The 22,562-nt window shown below is 38.0% G+C and overlaps 2 protein-coding genes across 3 annotated transcripts in view; one reads left to right on the top strand and one right to left on the bottom strand.

Moving 5' to 3' along the window:
• SIAE (sialic acid acetylesterase) overlaps nucleotides 1–12,929 on the top strand; it is a 41,032-nt gene extending 28,103 nt beyond the window's left edge. For both annotated transcript variants that reach the window (XM_051986777.1, XM_051986778.1), the window contains 3 exons: nucleotides 9,960–10,114; nucleotides 10,686–10,878; nucleotides 12,090–12,929. In XM_051986777.1, the coding sequence (XP_051842737.1) occupies nucleotides 9,960–10,114; nucleotides 10,686–10,878; nucleotides 12,090–12,308 (567 nt within the window). In that variant the 3' untranslated portion in view covers nucleotides 12,309–12,929. The remainder of the gene's footprint in view (nucleotides 1–9,959; nucleotides 10,115–10,685; nucleotides 10,879–12,089) is intronic.
• A 988-nt stretch (nucleotides 12,930–13,917) lies between these two features.
• TBRG1 (transforming growth factor beta regulator 1) lies at nucleotides 13,918–20,200 on the bottom strand. The gene is made up of 9 exons (XM_051986779.1): nucleotides 19,841–20,200; nucleotides 18,971–19,041; nucleotides 17,331–17,563; nucleotides 16,730–16,866; nucleotides 16,319–16,465; nucleotides 15,594–15,691; nucleotides 15,329–15,439; nucleotides 14,923–15,065; nucleotides 13,918–14,256 (listed from the first exon to the last, which is right to left on the bottom strand). The coding sequence occupies exons 1-9, from the start codon at nucleotides 19,988–19,990 to the stop codon at nucleotides 14,108–14,110; spliced, it is 1,239 nt and encodes a 412-aa protein (XP_051842739.1). The 5' UTR covers nucleotides 19,991–20,200; the 3' UTR covers nucleotides 13,918–14,107.
• Between the last annotated feature and the right edge of the window lie 2,362 nt (nucleotides 20,201–22,562).

Consider the following 22,562-nt stretch of genomic DNA (forward strand, 5'->3'; position numbering starts at 1 on the left):
TTCGGCATTTTTTTTTTTTTTTTTTTGTGTGTGTGTGTGTAACTTAAACATCTTACTCAGTAATATATAAGGTTATACACCTGAGGGTTGTTGACTCTCTACTTAGGATAAAACATGTAGGGCCCTTAAATTTCCTTTCTTTCTACAGTGTGAATAACATTTGACAAAATGGAACTCCTTTGATTGTGGTGTTCAAGAGTAGATTCGGAGCTTGTAGCTGCTTGGGAAGTCTGTTTTGGGCTTGAATCATCTTCCTGTCCAGGGGACTCCTATTTGGTTTGATTTCTAATCCTAAAAAAGATTAGATTTGTTGAGAAGATTGTTTTAGAGGCAGACTCAATTTTGTTGAACATATTGCCCCTCTGAAAGAATTACAGGATCACTAGGACCATGACTGAAACTTCCTAGTTGTTCTCCAAGGTCAGTTTTACCCCATTTTGGGTCTTAATTGTCCAATAATTTTAGCATCTATCCTGAATATACTTAATACCCTGTAGTGTCCATTTTCTGTATGCTAGAATGTTCTTGAGCTTATTGAGGACATCTGATTGTTATACAAGCTTTTTTCATCACCTCCTTTTTATAGCCCTTTTCCAAGTTCAGATCCTTTTTATTTCCAAGGAATCTGAAACCTCCCACCTCAATTTTGAATGGGCCAGATGGAACCTGAACACTTTCCTTCACTTTCTTTTCAGCCTTTATCAAAGTTAAAACAGAAACATCAGTCAAAAAGTTTGATGTTCATCTTTCCTAGTCTTGTTGGCTGGGAAATATGCCTGCCAACTGTCTTATAACCTTATTAATCTTATTATTCTATAAAGATACTGAAAAAAAACCCCAAAGAAACCAAACATCTAATTGATGGTAACCAGACATAACATGTATAAAAAGACTGGAATTAATGTCTGAATTAGACTATTCCAATGGATCCCACAGTGTTATTTTTTTTCTCACCATCTTCCAATCTCTTTTTATTCTATTTCACAGCATCCTTTTTTAGGAGAATGATTTTATTTTAGATCCTCCTTCTACTTAAATTCCTGTATGTTCTTTTTCCATTCCTTCCTTACATTCATTTGACTTGGACCCCAGTTGTTCTGTTCACAGTTTTGAAAGTACTAGTCTAACTCTTGTCATCAGTTCTACATGGTGTAGTTTAGACTATTTTCTTGTTTTTGTGTCTGATTCTTTGTGACCCTTTTTGAGGATTTCTTGGCAAAGATCCTGAAGTGATTTGCCATTTTCTTTTGCAGCTCATTTTACAGATGAAGAAACTGAGGCAAACAGGGTTAAATTACTTGTCCAGGGTTACACAGATTTGAACTCTCAAAGATGAATTTTCCTGACACATGTATATGTATCCCCTGGGATTTAAATCAGGGTAATAGCAAGTAATTATTATCATAGTCTTTTGGAAAGAGTATTGGCCTGGGAGTTTAGGAGACTTGGTTGCTAGTCCTGGGCTCTGTCATGATAATACGGGTCTGTAGATAAGTCACTTAACCTTTTTATACTTCAGTTTCATTATTTAACAATTTGAATTTGAATATTATTGTAACATTACTGTGCAGTGAATAGGATATACAGAAAATTAACATGTTAGGGAGCTTATATTTTATTCAGGAATGTACGAAATGATTTTAAAAGTTAAATAATATGAACAAACGTGTGGAAGTAGAAATGAATAAGGCATATTTTGAATTCAAGGGAATAAACAAGCTTGGCTTGAAAATGAAGGGAGTGTACTGGAGAGAGAGCCAAGATGGCAAAGTAAAGGCAAAGATTCCCCTGAGCTCTTTCCCCATACCCCTCCAACTACCTTTAAATAATGACTCTATAAAGCATCAGAACCCACAAAAAGATTGTGTGAAACAATTTTCCAGTTCCAGATAACTTAGAAGGTCAGCAGAAAGATTTGCTTTACCATGGTGAGAGTGGAGCACACAATCCAGCACAGGCTATCATTGTAGACCACGTCCCAGCAAATTAGGTCTAAGCAAATGAAGAGAAGGCCATGGGGCCTCTGGATCAGTGGCAGCAATGGCAGTTTCCATCTAGACCTCTCACTCTTGACTCAACTCTTCTTAGACCTCTCAACCAACTGAGACAGGACTCTGTTGCTTTGTCCATATTAAAATCTGGCTCACAATTCTAGGTTGTAGTCTCAGGAGGAGTGCTAAAACATTGGATCTTGCAGCCACAATGAAGCAGGGATACTTATCACAGTTCCAGGATAAAAGAGTGCTTGTAGTTGCTCATAGACCAGAGCACAGGCTAGGAGAGTAGTAAACACACCTCTTCTTAGATCATACCACCTTGGATGAACTGAAAACTTACAGGTCCCTAGACTAATCTCTGAAAATAACTTCACAGAATTAGGACAATACATCTTCCCACCCAGTAGAGTCTTACTTTAAAAAAGAGTTAAGGTGGGAAAATGCACAAACAACAACAAAAAAGATAATGAAAAGATACTATAAAGTTACTATGGTAACAAGGAAGGATATACAGTCCACTCACAATACAACAGAATCAAATCTGTATCTAAAGCCTCCAAAAAAAAAAAAAAAAAAGAAAAGAAAAGAAAAAAGAATTGGTCTCAGACCATGAAAGAGCTCAAAAGAGATTTTGAAAATTAAATAAGAAAGGGAGAGGAAAAATTGGGAAGAGAAATGAGAGTGATGTAAAGAGAAATAACAAAAAGCCAGTGAGGAAAAGAATACCTTAAAAAGCAAAACAGCCAAATGGGGAAAAAAAGGTAAAAAAAAAATCTCACTGAAGAAAATAATTCCTTAAAAATTAGAATTGAGCAAATGGAAGCTAATGACTTTATGAGAAATCAAGAAACAATAAAACAAAATCAAAAGAATGAAAAAATAGAAAACAATGTAAACTATCTCACTGGAAAAATAACTAACCTGAAAAATAGATCTAGGAAAGATAAATTAATAATTTCATCTGCCTGAAAGTCATGATGAAAAAAGAGGCTAGATATCATCTTTCAAGAAATTATCAGAAAAAACTGCCTGATATTCTAGAGCCAGAGTGTAAAATAGAAATTGAAAGAATCGACCGATCATCTCCTGAAAGAGACCCCAAAATGAAAACTCCCAGGAATATTATAGCCAAATTCTAGAACTTTCCAGGTCAAGGAGAAAATATTCCAAGTATCCAGAAAAAACAATTCAAGTACAGTGGAACCATAGTCAGAATAACACAAAATTTAGCAACTTCTACATTAAAAAACTGAAGGAAAAAAAAATAAAGAACTGGAGGGCTTGGAATATGATATTCCAAAGAGCAATGGAGCTAGGACTACAGCCAAGAATCACCTACTTGTTAAAACTGAGGATAATCCTTTAGGGAAGAAGATATATATTCAGTGAAATAGAGGACTTTCAAGCAGATAAAAAGAGCAGAGCTGAATAGAAAATCTGACTTTCAAATACAAGACTCAAAAACATGAAAGAGAAAATCATAAAGGACTTAAGAAAGTTAAATCTGTTTACATTCCTACATGGGAAGATGTCACTTGTAAGTTATAAGAATTTTATCATTATTAGGGCAGTTAGGAGTATATAAAGAAAAGAGTACAGGTGTGAGTTGAATATGAAGGGATAATATTTAAAAAAATAAAATTAAGAAATGAGAGAGGAATGTACTGGGAAAAAAGAAAGGAAGATGTAGAATGGCATGTTTTCTGCCGTAAAAGAGGCCAGAAAAAGTTTTTAGAATGAAGTGGGAAGGGAATTAAGAGGAAGTCAATTAACCTTCCTTTCTTTAGAACTTCATTTCTTCAAAGAGGGAATAAAAATACATATTTAATTGGGTAAAGAAATCTATTTTACTATTTGGGAATCTATTTGCCAAGGGAAAGTCAGGAACTTGCCACACAAATAAAGTCAAATCTAAACAATCGGAAAAGTAGCAAGTGCTCTTGGATAGGTTGAGCAAATATAATAAAAATGACACTACTACCTAAATTAGTCAATTTATTTAGTGCTATGCCAATCAAACTCCCAAGAAATTATTTTACAGATCTAGAAAAAATAATAAAATTCATCAGGAAGAACAAAAAGTCAAGAATTTCAAGGAAATTAATGAAAAAAATTGCCAATGAAGGTGGCCCAGCTGTGACAGATCTAAAACTATAATTTAAAGCAGCAGTCATCAAAACCATTTGGTAGTGGCTAAGAAAAAGAGTAGTCAATCAGTGGAATAGGTTAGGTTCACAGGACAAAATAGTCAGTGACCATTGCAATCTGGTGTTTACAAACCCAAGGATTCCAGCTTTTGGGGAAAGAATTCACTATTTGACAAAAACTGCTGGGAAAACTGGAAACTAGGAAAATGGAAACTAGTATGGCAGAAACTAGGCACTGATCCACACCTAACATTGAATATCAGGAGAAGGTTGAAATGGATCTATGATCTAGACACATAAAGAATGATATTATAAACAAAAATGAAAAGCTTTAATAAAAAAAAAAAAACCTACAGGAAAGTAGGAGAGAAAGGGGATAAAAGGAGGGAGGAAGGTGATAAAATCGAGAGTCAGAAAAAAGCAAAACACTTTTGAGGAAAAACAGGATGAAAGAGAGAAGAGAATAAACCAGAGTAGGATGGAGGGAGGAAGGGAGATATAACTAAGTGAGAATAATTGTGAAAAGAATTTTGAATCAAGTTTCTCTAATACATGCCTCATTTCTCAAACATATTGGGAATTGAGCCAAATTTATAAAAATAAAAGCCATTCTCTGATAAATGATCAAAAGATAATTAGTTTTTGGATGAAGCAGTCAATGCTATTTATAGCCATATGAAAAACTCACTATTGATTGGAGAAATGCTAATTAAAATAGTTCTGAGATACTATCTCATGCCTATTAGATTAGCTAGTAGAACAGAAAAGGAAAATGACAAGTATTGGAGAGCATGTGGGAAAATTTACACTGTTGGTGGAATTGTGAACTGATCCAGCCATTTTGTAGAGTAATTTGGAACTGTGCCCAAAGGGCTATAAAACCATGCATACTCTTTGACCTAGCAGTACCACTGCTAGATGTATATCCCAAGATAGAAAAAACCCCCCCAAAAACCAAAAAGAAAAAGAACCTACATGTATAAAAATATTTATAGAAGCTTTTTTCTTAGGGCAAAGAATTGGAAATTGAGGGGATGCCCATCAATGGTTGAATGGTTGAATAAACTGTCATATGTGATTATGATGGAATACTATTGTGCTATAAGAAATGACGAGCAGGATGCTCTCAGAAAAACTGGAAAGACTTTCATGAACTCATGCACAGTGAAATGCACTAAGTACAAAGTAACAGCAATATTGTGAGACAATTATCCGTGAATGACCTGGCTATTAGCAATTCAATGATCCAAGGCAACTCTGAGGGACTTATGAAAAATCTACCCATCTGCAGAGAAGGAATTGTTTGTGAATATAGATGGAAGCATACTTTTTTTTTTTTTTTTTTTTGCTTTAAAAAAATGAAGGGGATATCAAGAAAGGTGTAAAGATTGAGGTCAAATTGTTGATGGCCTTGTAAAAAATTTTCACTTTGTCTTTTGGCCAATGGAATCATGATCAGAGACTTCTAAGGGATTTGCAGGGTAGATGATACATAAGTAATAAGTGACAGAGCTGGGATTTGCTTTCAAGACCCTGGATTCCACATTTAATATTCTTTCCATTACAGTTTTCACTTCATTTAAGTGGACTATTCTGCAGACCTCTATGTAAAGAGATTTTTATGTAATGCTAATTTGCCCACTTTATGGGGAGGCAGGAAAGAAGACACTTGGGGGCCTTACATAGGGATGGGGGAGCAAAGGTCTCCTTTATTAGTCCTGGAGATCTCAAGCTAAGACCCTGAGGAGGTAGTTTCTCCACATATGTAGTCTTTTCATTTACTTGGAGAGTGGTTAAGCCTTTTTTTTTTTTTTTTTTTTTTTTTTAATTTTGGTGGTGTGGGATAGTAGTGAGCTGAGGGACAGGAGAAGAGAGATTGAGAGAGAGCACAGTATTGCTTACTAAAGTTAACATGTGTTTTTTAGAATGTCCATTTTTTCAGCATTTTTTGTAAAGCTGAATTTGCACAATATCAATTTAGTCAAGCAAGAACCATCTATACTTTGGTTTGCTAATCTAGGGCATTAGTGAGGGCAGCACTAAAATGACTGTGCAGTTGCTCCTCTATAAAATGAGTTGTATTAGGTAGTAATATTAAAGTATTAAAATCCTATTATTCTATATTCTATATTTGGAATATTACATAAATATTTTTGATCCTTCAGATTCTGCATAGGTATCTTCATTCCTACCTGATGACAGGTGCTATAACTTTTTCATATATCAGTCCTCTTTCCTGCAGTAAATCTGTGACAGATCAGGAAAAACTGGAAACAAAATCAGTTCCTAGTTTTGCTTTACGACTAACTTGTGCTTATTTTTGATCTATTACAACTAATATTTTGTTCCATTCTCATCTTTCTCTTTAATAATTCACTTCCTGCTATTACATTTACATTACAGCTCTCATCCTCACATGAAACCAACTTGTTTCTTATATAATTCTTAAGATTTAGGGAAGTTTAAGGGCTTAATCTTTAGGAAATCTTATTTCTTAGGGAATTGGGGTGGCTTTTATACTGATAAAAGAGTTGTTATTATCTAGGTTCTCCCAAATGTGGCTGTTTGTGCACTTTGGTGGACCTCTATTATGGGCAGTTAACAATACCAAATGATCCTTATAGTATGGGCAAGAAAGACCTTTAATGTCTAGGTATGAGAAAATTTTCTTGTGGCAGGAGAGGTACTAGCGCCTCCTTGTGGCTAAATTATAGTAGTGTAGATAAGATATATTACTATGGAGAATCAAGGGTAGGAATTCATTGCAACATATCATCTTTAAGTAAAATTGTATGCTATAACTTACATGGCTAGGGACAAATAACTAGCAGGAATGTTTAGTGTATAGGTATGTGTGAGTAACAGTAAAGGTGGAATGTTTTTGGAATAATGAAACATTTCCTTAGTTTTAATTTATTAACTCTGGCCCTGACCTGAAGCAGTTAAATGTGCTTGGAGTAGCTCAGAGATACTAACAACATTGTTTGTCCAAATTAGGTTACAGGATGAAAAAGTCTGAGAGTGCTGTTTTTCTCTCTACTGTGGCTTACAAAATAGTTAAAGGACTTAGAGCTTGAATCCTTGCTGTGAATTTCCAATCCAGTGGGTAGTCCTGTACCCACTTCTTCACTCAAAGGACTTTCAGACTTGGATTTCCTGGTTTTCACACAGTTTACTTTTATAGCTTTTTAGTAGTAGGGGAAAAAACAAAAAGCAATAAATCAACACTTGTATACCATGACTTACCCTTGCCAACTTGTGACCAACCTAATTCATTTCTATAAGAAAGTTGGTAGTAGCTCTATTCCTATATAATATAAAGAGATCTTCAGTGATTTTCTTTGCTTTCGATTTTCTTCCTTACTGAGGTAGCAAATAACTCTTGATTATCTCATATTTGCAAGGATGGTTTCATATGATTATGGGCAGACTTAAGGGAAAAGAAGGGGGCCAATCAACTGGCTAATGCAGCCACTCAGGTGTGAGATGATGAGGGCTTACATGAGGGTATTGGGAGTGTCAGATGAGAGAAAGGGGTGTATGTGAGAGATAAAATCAACAGAACTTTCTAACAGCCTGGATATAGATAGAAGATGAGAATAAGGAGGGAAGACAACCAGTTTATAAGCCTAAATGACTGGGAGATGGTGATACCCATAACAATAATAAGGAAGAGAGGAGGATTTGGGGGAGAGGTGGGAGGGAGGAAAATAATGCTATGTTTTGAGCATGCTGAGTTTAAGATGTCTATGGGACATTTAGTTTGAAATATCTAAAAGGCAAGTGGGGAAGTGAGTCTGGAGGTCAGGAGATAAGTTATACCTGGAAAAGTTGATATGAGAATCATTAACATAGAGATGACAATTGAAGAAGGGAAGGAGAGCATTTCAAGAGGCTGATTAGTATGAACAAAGTTAGAGAATTGGAAATAATATGGGGGGGGAGGAATATATTGGTCATATGGACTGATTAAACTGAAGAATATGAGGATGTGTCAACAAGAATATTTAGTAGGAGGGATAGAGTTGAGGTGAGAAAAATTGTCTTTATTGAACTTAAGAAAAGCAGTGTGCTGAAGGTCAGTACAACAGCTACCAACATTTTGATTGGACAATAGATATGAACAAAATGAACTTTAGAAGAGAGGTTCCTGAGTGATAATGATGAGAGACTACCTGGAAGCGGCAATGGGGAGCAAGAAGTATACTCCAACTTTCCCATCTGCAATTATAGCCAGTGCTGGAAAATGGGAAGCCAAGGAGGCTGTGTAATCAGGATAGAGCCCAGGCATTAGTGACAGCAAGAGGTTGGAGTGGAAAAGGAAGATTTAAGATGAAACAAAATTTAAAACTGTGGAACATATATTCCAGAAAAACACACTAGAATGGATGAGTATCTTTAGAGTAAGAAGAGTGTGTGTGTGTGTGTGTGTGTGATGGTGTATGATAGGAGTAAGGGATTGGGCAATAGGGAATAGAAAATAGGGTTTGAATGATGGCTATGGGGGTTCACAAGTATATGACTATGTAGAGTTGTTAATAATTTTAATCAGGCTTTCATTATCCTTAGGGGTTTGGCCTTAGGATGGGGTCCTTTCAGGGCTTTAGAAAATTCAGGTGATCAGATTAGTGCAACAGCATTAGTCCTTTTTTCCTAAGGCAGGAGACAAGGCTGAAGATTTGATAGAATAACCTTTCTCATCTTCCTTAGAAGGAAGAAGTTTGGTGCTTGATGAAATGGTATTTTTTCTCTTCTCATGGGAGTCAGGAAAAGCCAGGATGTAATGGCATTTTCTTCTTCTTTTACCCCAAAGTCAGAAAGCTGGTGCTCAGTGGTCCTAGATAAATTCTACTTAGTAATTTTTGAGAGGGAAAAGTATTAACTGGAGGAATTATATAAAGCTTTGTGAAGTTGACTCTTAAGATGAGTCATCTATCTTTAGTATACAGTAAACTGAAGCTGTATCAGCAGTGTGACATGGCAGCCAAAATGGCACTGAACACTGAACTATCTCAAGAAAAAGGTGACAAGAGTTCCTTTATAATTTTCTTTGGTTAGACCACATTTTACATTTAGATCTGGGTGCCATTGTTTGGTGTTTGAGAGCATTCAGAGGATAAGCAGGATGGAGACAGGCTTTAAGTCCCTGCCATATAAAGATCTGTTGAAGGAACTAAGAATGCTTAATATGGAGGATAAAACAAAAATTTTATTTCAAAATACTTGAAGGGCTGTCATGTGAAAGAAAGATTTATACTTGATCTGTTTGGCTTGAAAGAACAAAACTAAGAACAATAAAGCTCTCTCTATATAATAAAACTATAAAAAGGCAAAGGCTTAAGATTAGGACAGACTTCTTAATAAGTCTTCTTTAATATTTGACAAATAATAGGTTTGTCAAAAAGTGGGCTTCTTGGTAGTTGGTAGTTTTCCTATCACAGGAAAGGCTAGATGATCAGAGATATCTTGTATTGTACGTATTTGGGAGAATTGAGGGTGTGAAGTGAGTGGAGAAAGGGGCACAAGATGGACTAAGATAGCCCCTCAAAACCTTCCAACTCTTAAAATTCTTTTATGATATCTTTTTTATCCACTCTTGTCTCAAGTGAGCTCTACTTTCTTTGAAATTCCTAGCACTGTCTATACCTTTCACTGGATATTTAATCATATCTTATACTTATTATTCCCCAAAATACCTAACTCAGTGATAACTGTTAAATGATAGGTCACACAAGAAAGAGGTCTTTTACTGGGAAAAGGATTATCAGTTTGGGAATTCTAAGATGTTATTCTGAACAATGTTTTTCTTCTTTAGTTATCTACAACTATGTCTAAAGATGAGGATTATGCATTCCCTAGAATTCGTTGGCACCAAACAGCTGATCTTGGCTATGTTCCCAATGTGAAGATGCCCAATACCTTCATGGCTGTGGCAATGGACCTGTGTGACAGAGATTCTCCTTTTGGAAGGTACAAGTTTAAGATCTGGCTTGAACAATATGTTAGCATTTTGTTCTGAGAAATGGCCACTAGTGTTCATTTTGAGGCAGGAAAAGAATGATGAATGGGCTCTGGGAAAGGGTTTGGGAAAGAAGTTGTGGGGGAAATGGAAAAAAAGGTAATGTGAGTCAGAAACCAGATGGTTTTAAGTAAGGGGTGGGGAACACCCAGGGGAGTAGGCGACCTAGATCAATTTGTTGAAACTAGGACCTCTAAGCTACATTGGTACGTGACCTGAAATGTACCTCTCCAAGAAGCAGTCATAATTCTTGGTGAGAGGGAGCTTGAGGCCTCTCCTAAGTTTATTATAAAATCTATCATCTCATCTTTTCAATTCAGTATCATCTGATACTGAAGAAAGGGCACCAAAGCCATATCTTTTGCCACTACTCATCATAATTCTGCTTAATAGCTTTGAATTACAGAACTCTACCCAACAGATCCAACCAACTTTGTCCTGTTTGGAAAATGTTGTAGATGTTTTATTCTTTTTTAGCTGAATAAACTCTTTAAATCCACATTCCTCTCTATGTTCTTATAGCATTCATCCTAGAGATAAACAGACTGTGGCCTACAGACTGCATTTGGGAGCCCGTGCCATAGCTTATGGAGAGATGCTTCCTTTTCAGGGACCACTGCCTGAAAAGATAGAACTTTTAGCTGACAAAGAACTTCTCAAAATTGAATACCACCAGAAAATCCAGGTGCAGAAGGAGGATGACAAGATTTATGAGGTGAGTGAGGCACAGCAAAACAAATGGAATATGACAAATTCACTCAGATCCCTAATCTCAGAGCCTTATATATTTATTGTAACATATTTGTGAATCAGCACTTTTTTCAAGAGATATATGCAACATATGTAATAAATTTTAGCAAGTTGAGCATGTAAGCAAATTGAAGGCAAATCTTATAGGAGGGAAACAGTTGAAAATGGGTCCCTATTTCACACTTTCTCTGGGATATTGTAATCGTTTGCTACCTTCTAGTTTACCTAAATGCACTAGTCTTTGGAATATTAATCTTGTGCTTTGACTGACTTCAATAGTGTTTACTTTGTGATAACGAGATCCTTTCTAATAACACAGGGTATCGTTGTGTAGGTTAAGCTTTGATAATTAGTTAGCTGTATCTTAGTGCAAAATTAATCACAGCATTTACAGTTGGAGAAAAATAGGATACCAGAGATGAAGTGATTTGTCTAAGACCAGATAGTAAATAAATAGCAATTGGGATGTGAACCTAGGTCTTCAGATTCTAAATCTATTATTCTCTGAACTACAATTTTTTTTTTTTCCTTAGCTATTCTATGTAATATGGGGGAAGGGAGGTTTGATGAAGAAAGTGTTCATTTTGGCATATAGGAGAAGAGCTCTTGGAGGAGGTAGTAGTGAAGATGAACATGTTAGATTTGGAGTTCAAAGGCCCTGCGTTCAAATTCCAACTCTTTAATTTACTATTTGATAATGGGCAAATAAATTAATATCTCTGGGCCTCAGTTTCTGCATCTAAAAAACGAGGGATTTGGATTATATGACCTCTTTCTTCTCTATGAGCCTAAAAAAAGTATCACCAGGAGAAATGGATGAAGAGAAAAGATGGAGGGTGAAAAATGCAATCTCTGTTGTCAACAAAATTTCTTTGCCCACCTTTGGATCCACAATCACTATTCCTTTTTGACCATTTACTCACATTTAACTTTCATCTATCTAGAGAGCCTCACCTGTGTTTAGGTTGTGTTCTGCACGCCAGTCCACACTTCAAGAAAGCCCTTTTTGAGGACCAGTGCTATCATTTTTGTCCTTGTCTCTCAAGTACCTAGCACAATGCCTAGTTAGTTTTCTTTCCTCTGCTATTGGACAATTAGCTCTAGTCTTTGGGGAATTTCTTGAAATCTGTAACCTCACCAAATCTGACTAATTGATTGGTTCTCTTTTTGTTTCAGATCTCATGCTGCAATGACCATCAGTGTAAGTGGATTCCAGCCCCAATGGGCAACTCCTCTTCCCAAACTCTAGCCCTTAAAGTTGATTCCTGTCATGGCATTGTGACTGCTCTCCGCTATGCCTGGAGTACATGGCCATGTGAATACAAACGGTGCCCCATTTATAATCCTAGCAGTACTTTGCCAGCCCCACCATTCATCACAGTCATTCCAAGTTAAGATTCCTAGTTGCAAAAATTTTGAGAAGGAATGAGAAAAAAAAATAACTGAATTAGGCTAAGATTTCATTTCAGTTTAGCTCTGATTAGATCCTGGATGAAATGCTCATGTCTTAAATTCTGGGCTGGTTTTCTATAACTAGTCATGGGTGGAACCTTTAAGAAGCTAGCTAGAGGGATAGCTAAGTGATATGGTGGACTGAGCACTGGCCTTGGATAAAGTTCAAATCTAGCCTCAGACACTTACTAGCTGTGTAAATTTAGGCAAATGACTTAATCCTGACTGCCTTAAAAAAAAAAAAGCCAGCCAGAACCGAGCAGATTTAATATTTTAGATAGAAAAATATCACTAGCTTTGATGCTTTCTTGTGGAAATTCTTTACATTCACACTGTGAGAAATAGTTTGGGATATATTGTTCTAAATTTAAAATTTAAATGCTGTAGGAAAGCCCAATATTTAAGAAGGACTTTTTACTTTAAAAACATTTAAAGTGAAATTATCATCTATTTTACCCATCTCCAAGTTTTGTTCTTTTGTACAATGTTTCCAACATTGTCCTTCCAAGGGAAGGCAAACATTTAAGATGATTAAGCAATATAAAAATAAAATTATTTTCATTACTCTAGTATTTTTTTTCTTATAACTGCCTATCATATTAGAAATCTATGCTTTAATATCCATTTATGTAGGCTTTTAAGATTTAAAAGTTTCCTTACAACCCTGTACTGCCCGTTTTATAGATTAAGAAACTGAGGTTGTTCACGGTCAGACAGCTAACAAGACGTGTAGGATTTGAACCCAGGTCTTCTGATTGCAAATATAATGCTCTTTCTACTATGCTGTTGAAACCATAGATTTAGATACTTATTTTGTTACAATTAATTTAAAATCTTATTAAGCCAGGTTTTATTAAATACTAAAAGCAGTCTGATGAATGCAGAATATCATTATTTATTCCTAACCTCTATTCTTAGCAGAAATTATATTGTTGAAATAGGAAAAGTGTACCATCTTACTTAGGTGATTTTCAGAATAAACAAGGTGAGTGGAATACATAGGGATCCTGGCCATCAGAACTGTTAAGAAGACAAATCTATAGGACTGCTGTAAGAAATCTGGAATAGGCAGTGGAGACTTGAGAGTACCTCATGCAGCAAGGCCAAGGAAACTATTCTTGTCAATACCTAGTGATGTCCTGAACAGAATGGTAGTCTAGGAACAAAAAATCTAGAGCTAGGAGTGATCTAAAACTAAATTTTAGGACTGTCTCTAGAATAGTGGCAGAAAAGATAAGGAAAATGCTGACTAAATCATGAGTCAGACTTCTCTAGCCTCTATGTATGTATGTATGTATGTAGCCTTCAATGAAGTCTAACTATAAAAATAAAAGTAGCATTTTGAGCCAAAGGATTGATTCAGATTAACTTGTAGAACTAGATGACAAACTGTTTGCTTTAAGTCAAAATCTTCTTTTTTTCTATAATGTAAGCTTCAGCAATATGAATCACATGAAGAGAGGGGAATTCACTTTAGCCTTAGGTAGAAACAGAAATAACAGCAGCAGCAAAGTGAGATCTTGATTACAACATTTTGAAAACAAAGCAGGAATGACAAGAAAAGTTTATTACAAAAGATAAAAACAGCCAGTCTTTACCAAGAGATCTTCTGTGATAAAATGATAAAGGATGTCAATGCTTCCATCACCGAGGCTGGTTTCTGCTACTTTCATATGTTCTAAGTTTTATCTTAAGTTAAAAATTTCACAATGATAACCACGGTGTATTCTCTGTTGCCTTGTTCAGTCTGAGGAGTGGGCTGGACTGCACTGGGCTGGAGACTTAATGTGCTGCAGGTGAGTGGCTGGCAGGGGCTCATGTGTCAGGAACATGGGCTGATGATAGGATGACACAAATGATGCAGACTGGAGCCCTGCGAGATCCAGAGAGCCTAGAAAAACAATATAAATTCTACTACTCCCTAATGCCAGGTCACAATTCTGATTTAAGTAAAGCAGGCCTATGCAATTAATTCTTTTACATCATTTACTTAATTTCATCAGGATTGTCTTTCCAATAAGCCTATATAGTAAGGATTGCTATTTTTTTATAAAGGAAGAAGTTGAAGGCCTGAGATGTGGACAGATGTTTAAGATTACAGTGAGATAATAGGCAAGAATTTAATTCAAATTTAGTCTTCTAGTTCCCTAGAAAAGGGCTCTAATGTAGATTATGCTGTTTGATCAGGCTCACTTATGTAGAGAAAGCATGGGCCTCCATTTGTGAGGAGACAATCCAAAAAGGGAGAACCAGAACCAATCCCACAATATCTTTAGTTTGCTCATTTGTTTCAGAGACCAAGCTTTTCAGTGCCCTTCCTTATCAGTATGTAGCAACAAAATTGACGGGGAATAGTTTTTCTTAGATCCTTAGGACTGAGGTGCTTATTCTAGTAACTCTGCCAAGAAAGCCAATCAAAGCAGTAAATTCTATGGCCCAAGACTTGAGTTTATTTCTAATCCATACCATATAAGGCCTTGGATTATGTGATATCAATCTATGGGCAGAAGGATAGGGTGGCAAAAATTTGATAATTTCAAGAAAAAAGTGAAGTTACCTGGTAGAATGGGATCATTGTGATCTTCTTCAAAGGCCTGTCTCTGAAAGGCCTCAAAGCTCATAGTTGCATCATTGTCTGGCAGCCCCTGGGGGACCTGACCATCCCCAGTTTTACAAACATCAAACTTCACCCACTGGTAACTGTAGAATCAGAGGGAGCATTTCTGTTAGCAATACAATCTATTTTCCCCTAACCATTTTAGTATATATTTGGGTACTATGTTTTTATGAACATCCTTCAACATCCAGATCCTTATCCCTTCAGTAAATTTAAGTTCTCCCTACCTCACTGTATTACCTATTATAGATAAAAGAAACAGACTGGCATAGTTAGAGTCTAGCCTTAGGTTCTCTGATCAAGTGTTTATTCTGGTTCTTGGGAAAGCAGATGTGGCCACACTCACTTGACACATTTCCGAGCTCCTGGACAACTCTGGATCAGGTTGTGAATGGTTGGATGAGAAAAGCCAAAGAAATCAGCTCCAGATGGAAGCACACTGGGAAGTAGCTTCCCCCTAAAGAGCAAGGGGAAAAACTGGAATATCCTTCTCAGAAGGACAAGGATCCAAGAGAAAGATAAGACCTCAGTCCAAAGCTGAGAGCAAGAAAAATATCTCACAACAACGTGTATCAATACGTGGCATTTTGTCCACCAGTGGGCTAACTCACCGAGCTGCACTGATGATCTTGAGCAGTTCAGCATGACAGACATTTGCAGAAGAGCCCACAATGACATTCTCAGGGTCATCCTCAGGCACAATCTCAAACTGGGGAAAGATGATGATGGAGTAGTTCAGACAGATCATCCCAATGAGGGTGAGAATACAAATCATGCTACTGTTATAATTACCTCACTGTGGAATCTGAAGCTACTCTGTCTCAAAATGGATATTAGGAGAATGCTTCTCTCAGAGGAAAGCCACAGAACAAGACAAGAACTCAAATAAAACTGGGAAGGTTTGATTGATTTGTGGGCCATTAATTTATCTAAATTGGTCAGGCAGGCTGGTATATTCCCAGCACTCTTCTTCAGCAAAGTTTAGAAACTCTTAGATCCTCTATTTTCACTCAATCTCATAGTTGTAATCTAAGTACAAACCAATGAAGTATGAATACAAATCCTGACAGGAAGTATTAATGATTAGGAAATTGGACAATACCATATCTATGCTTTAAGAAGAAAAATATGGAAAAAAGAGTTAGGAGTTTTGTATCCCATTTTAGTTTCTTTTATACTTAGTGTACACTAAGGTCCAAGTGAGTCATACTATTCCTGACTCTATAGGTGAACCTCATCTTCTTAAATTGGAAGGTCATACTGTGAACTCTTATAATAGCTTCAATATACACACACAGACACATAGACAGACACACACATTGCCTAGAACTAGTACCTGGGGCTGCATACCACCATCCTTGATTTGACAGGTGTACAAACACTTCTGGTCTGGGTACTTCATGCTGGCATATACTCGGGTACTGCAGAAACCCACAGGGTAGATAGCGCCCTCATCATGGAAGCCAGGCCGATCAGTGATGATCTATAGTGAAAAGGACCCCCCCACCCCCACAAGGTTTTTGGTCACAACTTGGGGTTACCTGGAACTGACAAATAGTGACTTATATCCCTGGAGTGTGTGTGTAGCAGAAAACTGACCTGATCTCCTGGGGACTATTTTAGGAATAGTGCAGACTGGCAAGGGGCTACTTGCTAATGGGAACAGACCAGAAATGTCTCATTGACATTTAATCCCATTCCCAAATTTAGCTGATCACCCTCTCTACCCACCACTGGTCTCACTCACCTCCCCTAGGCTATAAACTGTTAGACCCCCTAGTCCGATGGGAAACACAGGCCGTCCTGAGGGATCCAGGGCAATGGGCTGAACCAGCTTGCGAGCACCTCCCTCCATTTTCTTTTTCTTGGATGCTTTCTTCAGAACTGAAACGCAAACCTGGGGTCACCCACTTTAGGCTCCTTGTACTGAGTAAAGGGGCAGAATTTACATGTGGAAACTACAGTTAAGTGTTTTGGCTCTACATACTGCTTGGACCCTGGGATTTCTCCTCAGGCCCTTGGTGTACTTAACTATTACTAATTCACCCACCTTGTCATAACCAATTAGCCCTTTGTACCCCAGGGGGGTCTTCCCCCTCTGAGAGTTTCAATTTAATTGTCTAAAATTCTAAAAGCCAGGAGAGCTTTCCTAAAAGAGACCTATTCTCTATGGTATCTCTCTACCCAAAAAAAGATGGGAGCTCAGCTTTTTTTCTTTATATCTAATCTGAATCTCTTCCCACCAATGCTAAGGTGTTTTGGTAGCAATAGGCAGACACCAGTCACAGTGCTGGGTATCTGCTATGAATGTGAGAAAACTAGCAGACTGACACCCTTAGGCAAAGTACCTTCCACTTTGTTGTTTTCTTTTCCTTTTTCCTTTTTCTCCTTCTTAGCTTTCTTCCCAAATGGTTCTTCAACCACAGAGCTGGATACAGGAACAGATCCGGCTCCTTGAATGGGACCCACAGAGGTGGCCACACCATAACTCAAAGGCAGGTTAGAACTGTGGGTGGTTGTTACAGTCTGGGTGTCTCCTTCAGTAAGAGTTTGTAGCTGAAGTAGCTTTTTCAGGAGGTACCTTAGATGACGAAGGGACAAACCAAAACCAAAAAAGATTAAAAAAGTATAGCATATGCTTTATTTTGTTAAAGTTACATTTGAGCTTTAGGTCCTAAAAAATTCTAGAACTGTGTATAACAATGTCAACATTATAGTAGAAAGAGTATTGGTTTGGTAGTCAGAAGACCTGGATTAAAATCCCATCTCTACTTTTACCTAACTATGGGACCTAGGTAAGACATCATCTCTCTAAATAGTTTCATTTGTAATAAAAGGATAATAGTATTTGAACTACTTACCTGAAAGGACTACAGGATAAATGAGTTGCAAACCTTAAGCAATTCTATGGGCTATTAATATTATACTGGATTGGTGAATGGGGGAAAGGGAAGGAAATATTAAAGCTAAGGTGCAGCCCTTATCTAAGATCCAAAAGATTAAAAAAGACACTAGGAGATGATCAGTTCTTCCCACTGCCCCTAAGATTTCTTTAGATCTCAGCTTCTTAAAACTGTTGGTGGAGACCTCATATGAGATCTCACAACTGAAAGTGGGGGAGTACAAAATTATGATTTATTATCAATAAATGTTTGCTTTATATACTTATATACCAGGGTCAAATACAAATTTCTTGGGCAAAAAGGGGTCATGAGAAGGAAAAGTTTAAAGAGCCATGCTTTTTAGATATTTCAAGTCTTGAGGGGTGATGGGACCATATTTTTATACTCTTCACCACGTATATATTTACATTTTACTGAACATTGAACAGGGCAGTCAGGTGGCTCAGCAGATAGAACACTGGGCCTGCAAGGCCTGAGTCTCAGACACCTGTTAGCTGTATTGCCCTGGCCAAGTCACTTAATCCTGTTTGTCTTAATTTCTTCATATGTAAAATGAGTTGGAGAAGAAAATGGCAATCCAGTCTAGTATCTTTGTAAGAAACCTTAAATGAGATCTGGCCTTGTGCTCTTCACATATGACACTCCATCTCTTGATGCTGTACTTTCCACAGCTGTTCCCAATGTCTGGGACTGTCTCTCTTCTTTCCTGTCTCTTGGTTTTCAACAAGATTCAACTCAAATCCCATCTTTTGTAGGAGGTCTTTCCTCCTGCCCCTTCCCTCTGAGATTACCTTCCATTTGCATAGCATATATTTCGTGATACAATGTTTGCAGGTTGTCTTTAACCATTAAAATATGATCTTTTTGATGGCAGAAACTATGTTCTTGTATCCCCAGGATTTAGTACAGTGTTTGGCACACATAGCTTAAAATGCTTGTGGAAAGCTGACTTACTGTTCAAGAAAGCCTATGTGCCTAGGGTTTCTGCCATGTACCTGAAGTCCCAAAAAAGAAAAAAAATCTTATGTTATTTTGTACAACCAATTAAAAATATGGTTTGCAACTATGAAATATAACTGACTCACCTCCTTTCTTCTTTTGCTTTGATAAACTTTTCCTCAAGGCGGGCAATTTCATCACAAATAGCTGCATTTTCCTTTAGGAAAAATTTTGAAAAGCATCATCACTTGAATAGGATCAGGAATAAAAGGTATTGGCTAGAAGTTAAAAAATCTAGTTAAGCTATGGGATGTTTAAGTTTTCAGGGCTGGGGCATCTACTGAAGCCTAGGGAGAAAACAGAGGAACAAAGCTCCCTACAGGGTGATAGACAAGGGGAAGAGTTCTACAATGAGACCCTTAGAAGGTATTCACAGCAGCGTATCTGTTCAAGCCTTTAATATGAATGCCAGAATAATGTAACCAAAGGGTATTTCTGTTTCATGAGGATCTGCCATTTTCTACAATCCTTCAGGTGTAGTGACTTTTTTGGAGTGTAGTAGACCTCAAATTGCTTAAAGCAGTTCATGAACCTAGTTGCTCAAGGGTACTTCAGCTGCTCCCATACCTTAGGAAGAACACTTAAAGAAGCAACAAAGCAAAACTCAACACCTTACATGACAAGTCCATTTCCATATCCCTTTTTCGAATTTCTAGGAAAAACGTTTGGAACTTTCCACGCTTTTGGTAGGACGAAAAATGAGGTGGAACAAGGAATTCTGTACACTAAGTCACTAGATCTTCCCTTCTCACTTTCAGGCCCCACGACAAATAAAATACTGTGACCTGCCAACTGCCCCAGTTTTGGAAAAGAATTAGTCTTCTGTACGGGAAGCAGGCTCTTGAGAGAAAACTCAGAGGTGTAGCTGGGACAAGGATTTGAGCAAGGAGCTTTATTGTGGGAGGTGGAGTAGCTGGCCCTGGCAGGGACTAGAAGCCACGGGCAGGAGGACTCACAAACACCGTGGCCTTGGCTGCCTTCCGCAGCCGGAGATACTTCAGCCGGTACTTTTCGTTTTGGCTCTTCTTTGGGGGCTTTTTCATCCTGGGCTTGCTCGCCTGCAGCGGGGACAGAGGAGAGGAGGCGAAGCCGCTCAAGAGGCTCATGACCCGGCCCGGCCACCGGGGCTCCAGGGAGCGCGTTCCGGAGACCCCGCCTGGGTTCGCGGCATCGGCTCCTGCTCCCGAGAAAAGGAAGAGAGAATGGCTTGCCCAATCCGAGTCGGGAAAGGCCGAGAAGGCCCGGGGGACAGCTACCCAAGCCCGCTATACAGTGCCGGCACTACGCTTCCGGATCCCGCCAGTCACCGGAAAGGGACCAAAGCTTAGAGGAAATGACGGTTTTTGTCCGGAAATATCGCGCCCCCTGGCGGTCAAGGTCGGCTGGGCAGGGCTGACGACTGTGGAGGGGACTATTGGCTGCGACAGGTCTCATCTGCGGTTGCGCGTCCGGGAAAGGAAGCCGGAGCTCTTGTTCTGGGGCTCGTTCTGGCAGACGAGAAAGCAGGGAGGCTCCGTTCCCCAGGATATGTTAGAGGTTGTTTTGGCTCGTGGGAAGGGCAGCCCTTCTCTCACACATCCAGTCTCCCGGTCTCCTCCTGCAGGTTTTTCTCTAGACCCTGGGCTCTTGCACTGCCGCATGTGTCCTGCTGGCCCGACCCTGGCTTTAGACTTGGGACGGCCCTTCCTCCCCAGTGGTTCTAGGGTCAAATATCGTGGCCCAGAAATGGAAGTCTCATGTCTCCTTACAGAGGGGGGTTTCCAAAGTCTTAGGGCGGTTAAGTTGCACTTTATTCGTCATTCAGTGCTTTGGAATAGTTCACATATATTTGGGTATGAGGCTGGGGAGAGTGCTTGGCCTGTGATTTCATTAGTTAAAATAAAAGTCACAAAATACTTCCTTTGTCCCCAGGAGTAAGGAGAAAGAAAGCTGCTAACTCGATGTTAACTCTAGAATTTTACTGGGCAATGAAAACCACAAAAGCAAAGTGGAAGGGGGATGCAGAGCTGGTGAAATACATTTTGTTACATTCAGTTCCCGACGAGTTTATGTATTGTGTAATACAGGATCAGTTGGGCAGAGCTGGAAAACGTCCTCATATGAGAAAACGGGGAGAAAATGTGGTGGTACTTGCACAAAGTGAAGTGGCTCCACTGGGATTTCGTAAACCTGATTACTCTTGGCTTTCTGGATAAATTTTTGGAATCTTCTTGTCTGTAGAGATTATTACCAGCTTTGGGAGGAAAAAACCCAAATCAACCCAAACCGGACTATTTGAGGGAACACTGGGAAGAACTGTTGTAGCGTGATTGATCAAAATTAGGAGAACGGTTTCAGAATAGAACCTATTGAGAAATCAGGAATTCTTGAGAATGAAGATGAAATAAGACATTCATCTCCTGACAGAGAGGAGATAATTTAGACTTGACTAATGTGAAAATTTCTTTAGTTTAACCCTGAAGCTATGTATTGAGGGCTTGATTTTTCTTTTTTTAAACTTGTTTATAGGTAGGTATGTAATGCCGGAGAAACTGAGGCAGGAGAGAGATTAGAGAGTTTTTAATATTTTATTAATGGGAGAGTAAGATTGACTGGACAGGACTCTCCTCTCAAATAAAGATATATTGGGACCAAGGAATCCATGTTGGTCCCAGGGCTGGAGGAGACTCTCATCCCAAAGAATCCAGCATCCAGCATACAGCTGACAGCGGCCAGTCTCCAGCAATGAATGGAGGAACCCCAACTTCTTAAATACCTTTTCTCTAAACAAAGGAAGGGGTAAGAAGTGAGGGAAAACCTCTATCAAGATGGGGGGGCCATAAATCCTAGAAAACCCAGAGACAGGATGTCTGAAGATACATGTCTTTAAAAAGAAGTAAAGATATCAATGAGATATCTTGGAATATTTTAGAGGGATATTGTAAATCAGGAGGTCTATTCTCTTGTTTATCTTGCTAATTTATAACCTTTGAACAAATAGTCCTCAGTCTTACTGGGTCAGAGGGGGATTTACAACTAAAGAGATTAAGACAGAACAGTTAAGGAAACTGAGACAAGGGAAACTCTTACAAGGAAACTGAGTCAGGGCAGTTAAAGAGAACTGTGGCATAACAGGTAGAGGTAGTGATAATAATTTAAAAATAAAAATGAAAACTTAAAAAAACTACAAAATAACACCACTTATTTTATGGTAGTTATACATCTGATGAATATTATAATTCATTCATGACCCACACTTTGTGACTCCACTTGGTGTTTTCTTGGTAAACCAAACAATTCGAGTGATTTGACATTTCCTTATCTAACTAAATGAGGAAACTAAGGCATATAAGATTAAGTAAATTTATAGGAATCAAGTATATCAATCCCTTTTTGATTCCAGGAGCTTTATTGCTAGTTTAAATGGCAATGCAACTATTTTCTGCAGAAACCTAAAAAATGTACAGCTGAAAAGAAGAATTTATAATATGAAGGTCAATTGACTTCCTACCACCTCCTTTGCTTCCACATCCATAGTAAAAAAAAAAAATATTTCTAGAAATTTAGATTTCAATCATGATTAAGATTAAGCATAGTATCAGAGAACAATGTGGATTTAGAGGAAGTCATATAGAATCCCTGTTTTTGTGAGAGGCTGAGCCAGGTGGATCCTTGAGGTATAAAGTTCTGAGTTGTAGT

The sequence above is a fragment of the Antechinus flavipes genome, chromosome 3, assembly GCF_016432865.1.
Source record: "Antechinus flavipes isolate AdamAnt ecotype Samford, QLD, Australia chromosome 3, AdamAnt_v2, whole genome shotgun sequence".
Classification (NCBI taxonomy): domain Eukaryota; kingdom Metazoa; phylum Chordata; class Mammalia; order Dasyuromorphia; family Dasyuridae; genus Antechinus; species Antechinus flavipes.

Bases quoted from the DNA above. Each gene is read 5' to 3' on its own strand.
- TBRG1 (XM_051986779.1), bottom strand. From the start codon at position 19,990: ATGAGCCTCTTGAGCGGCTTCGCCTCCTCTCCTCTGTCCCCGCTGCAG. The intron at 16,466-16,729 runs GTGAGTGAGACC...TTTTCACTATAG, and splicing joins CAGTTTATAGCCTAGGGGAG to ATCATCACTGATCGGCCTGG. The intron at 14,257-14,922 runs GTAACTTCACTT...TTGTTTTTCTAG, and splicing joins CAATGATCCCATTCTACCAG to GCTCTCTGGATCTCGCAGGG.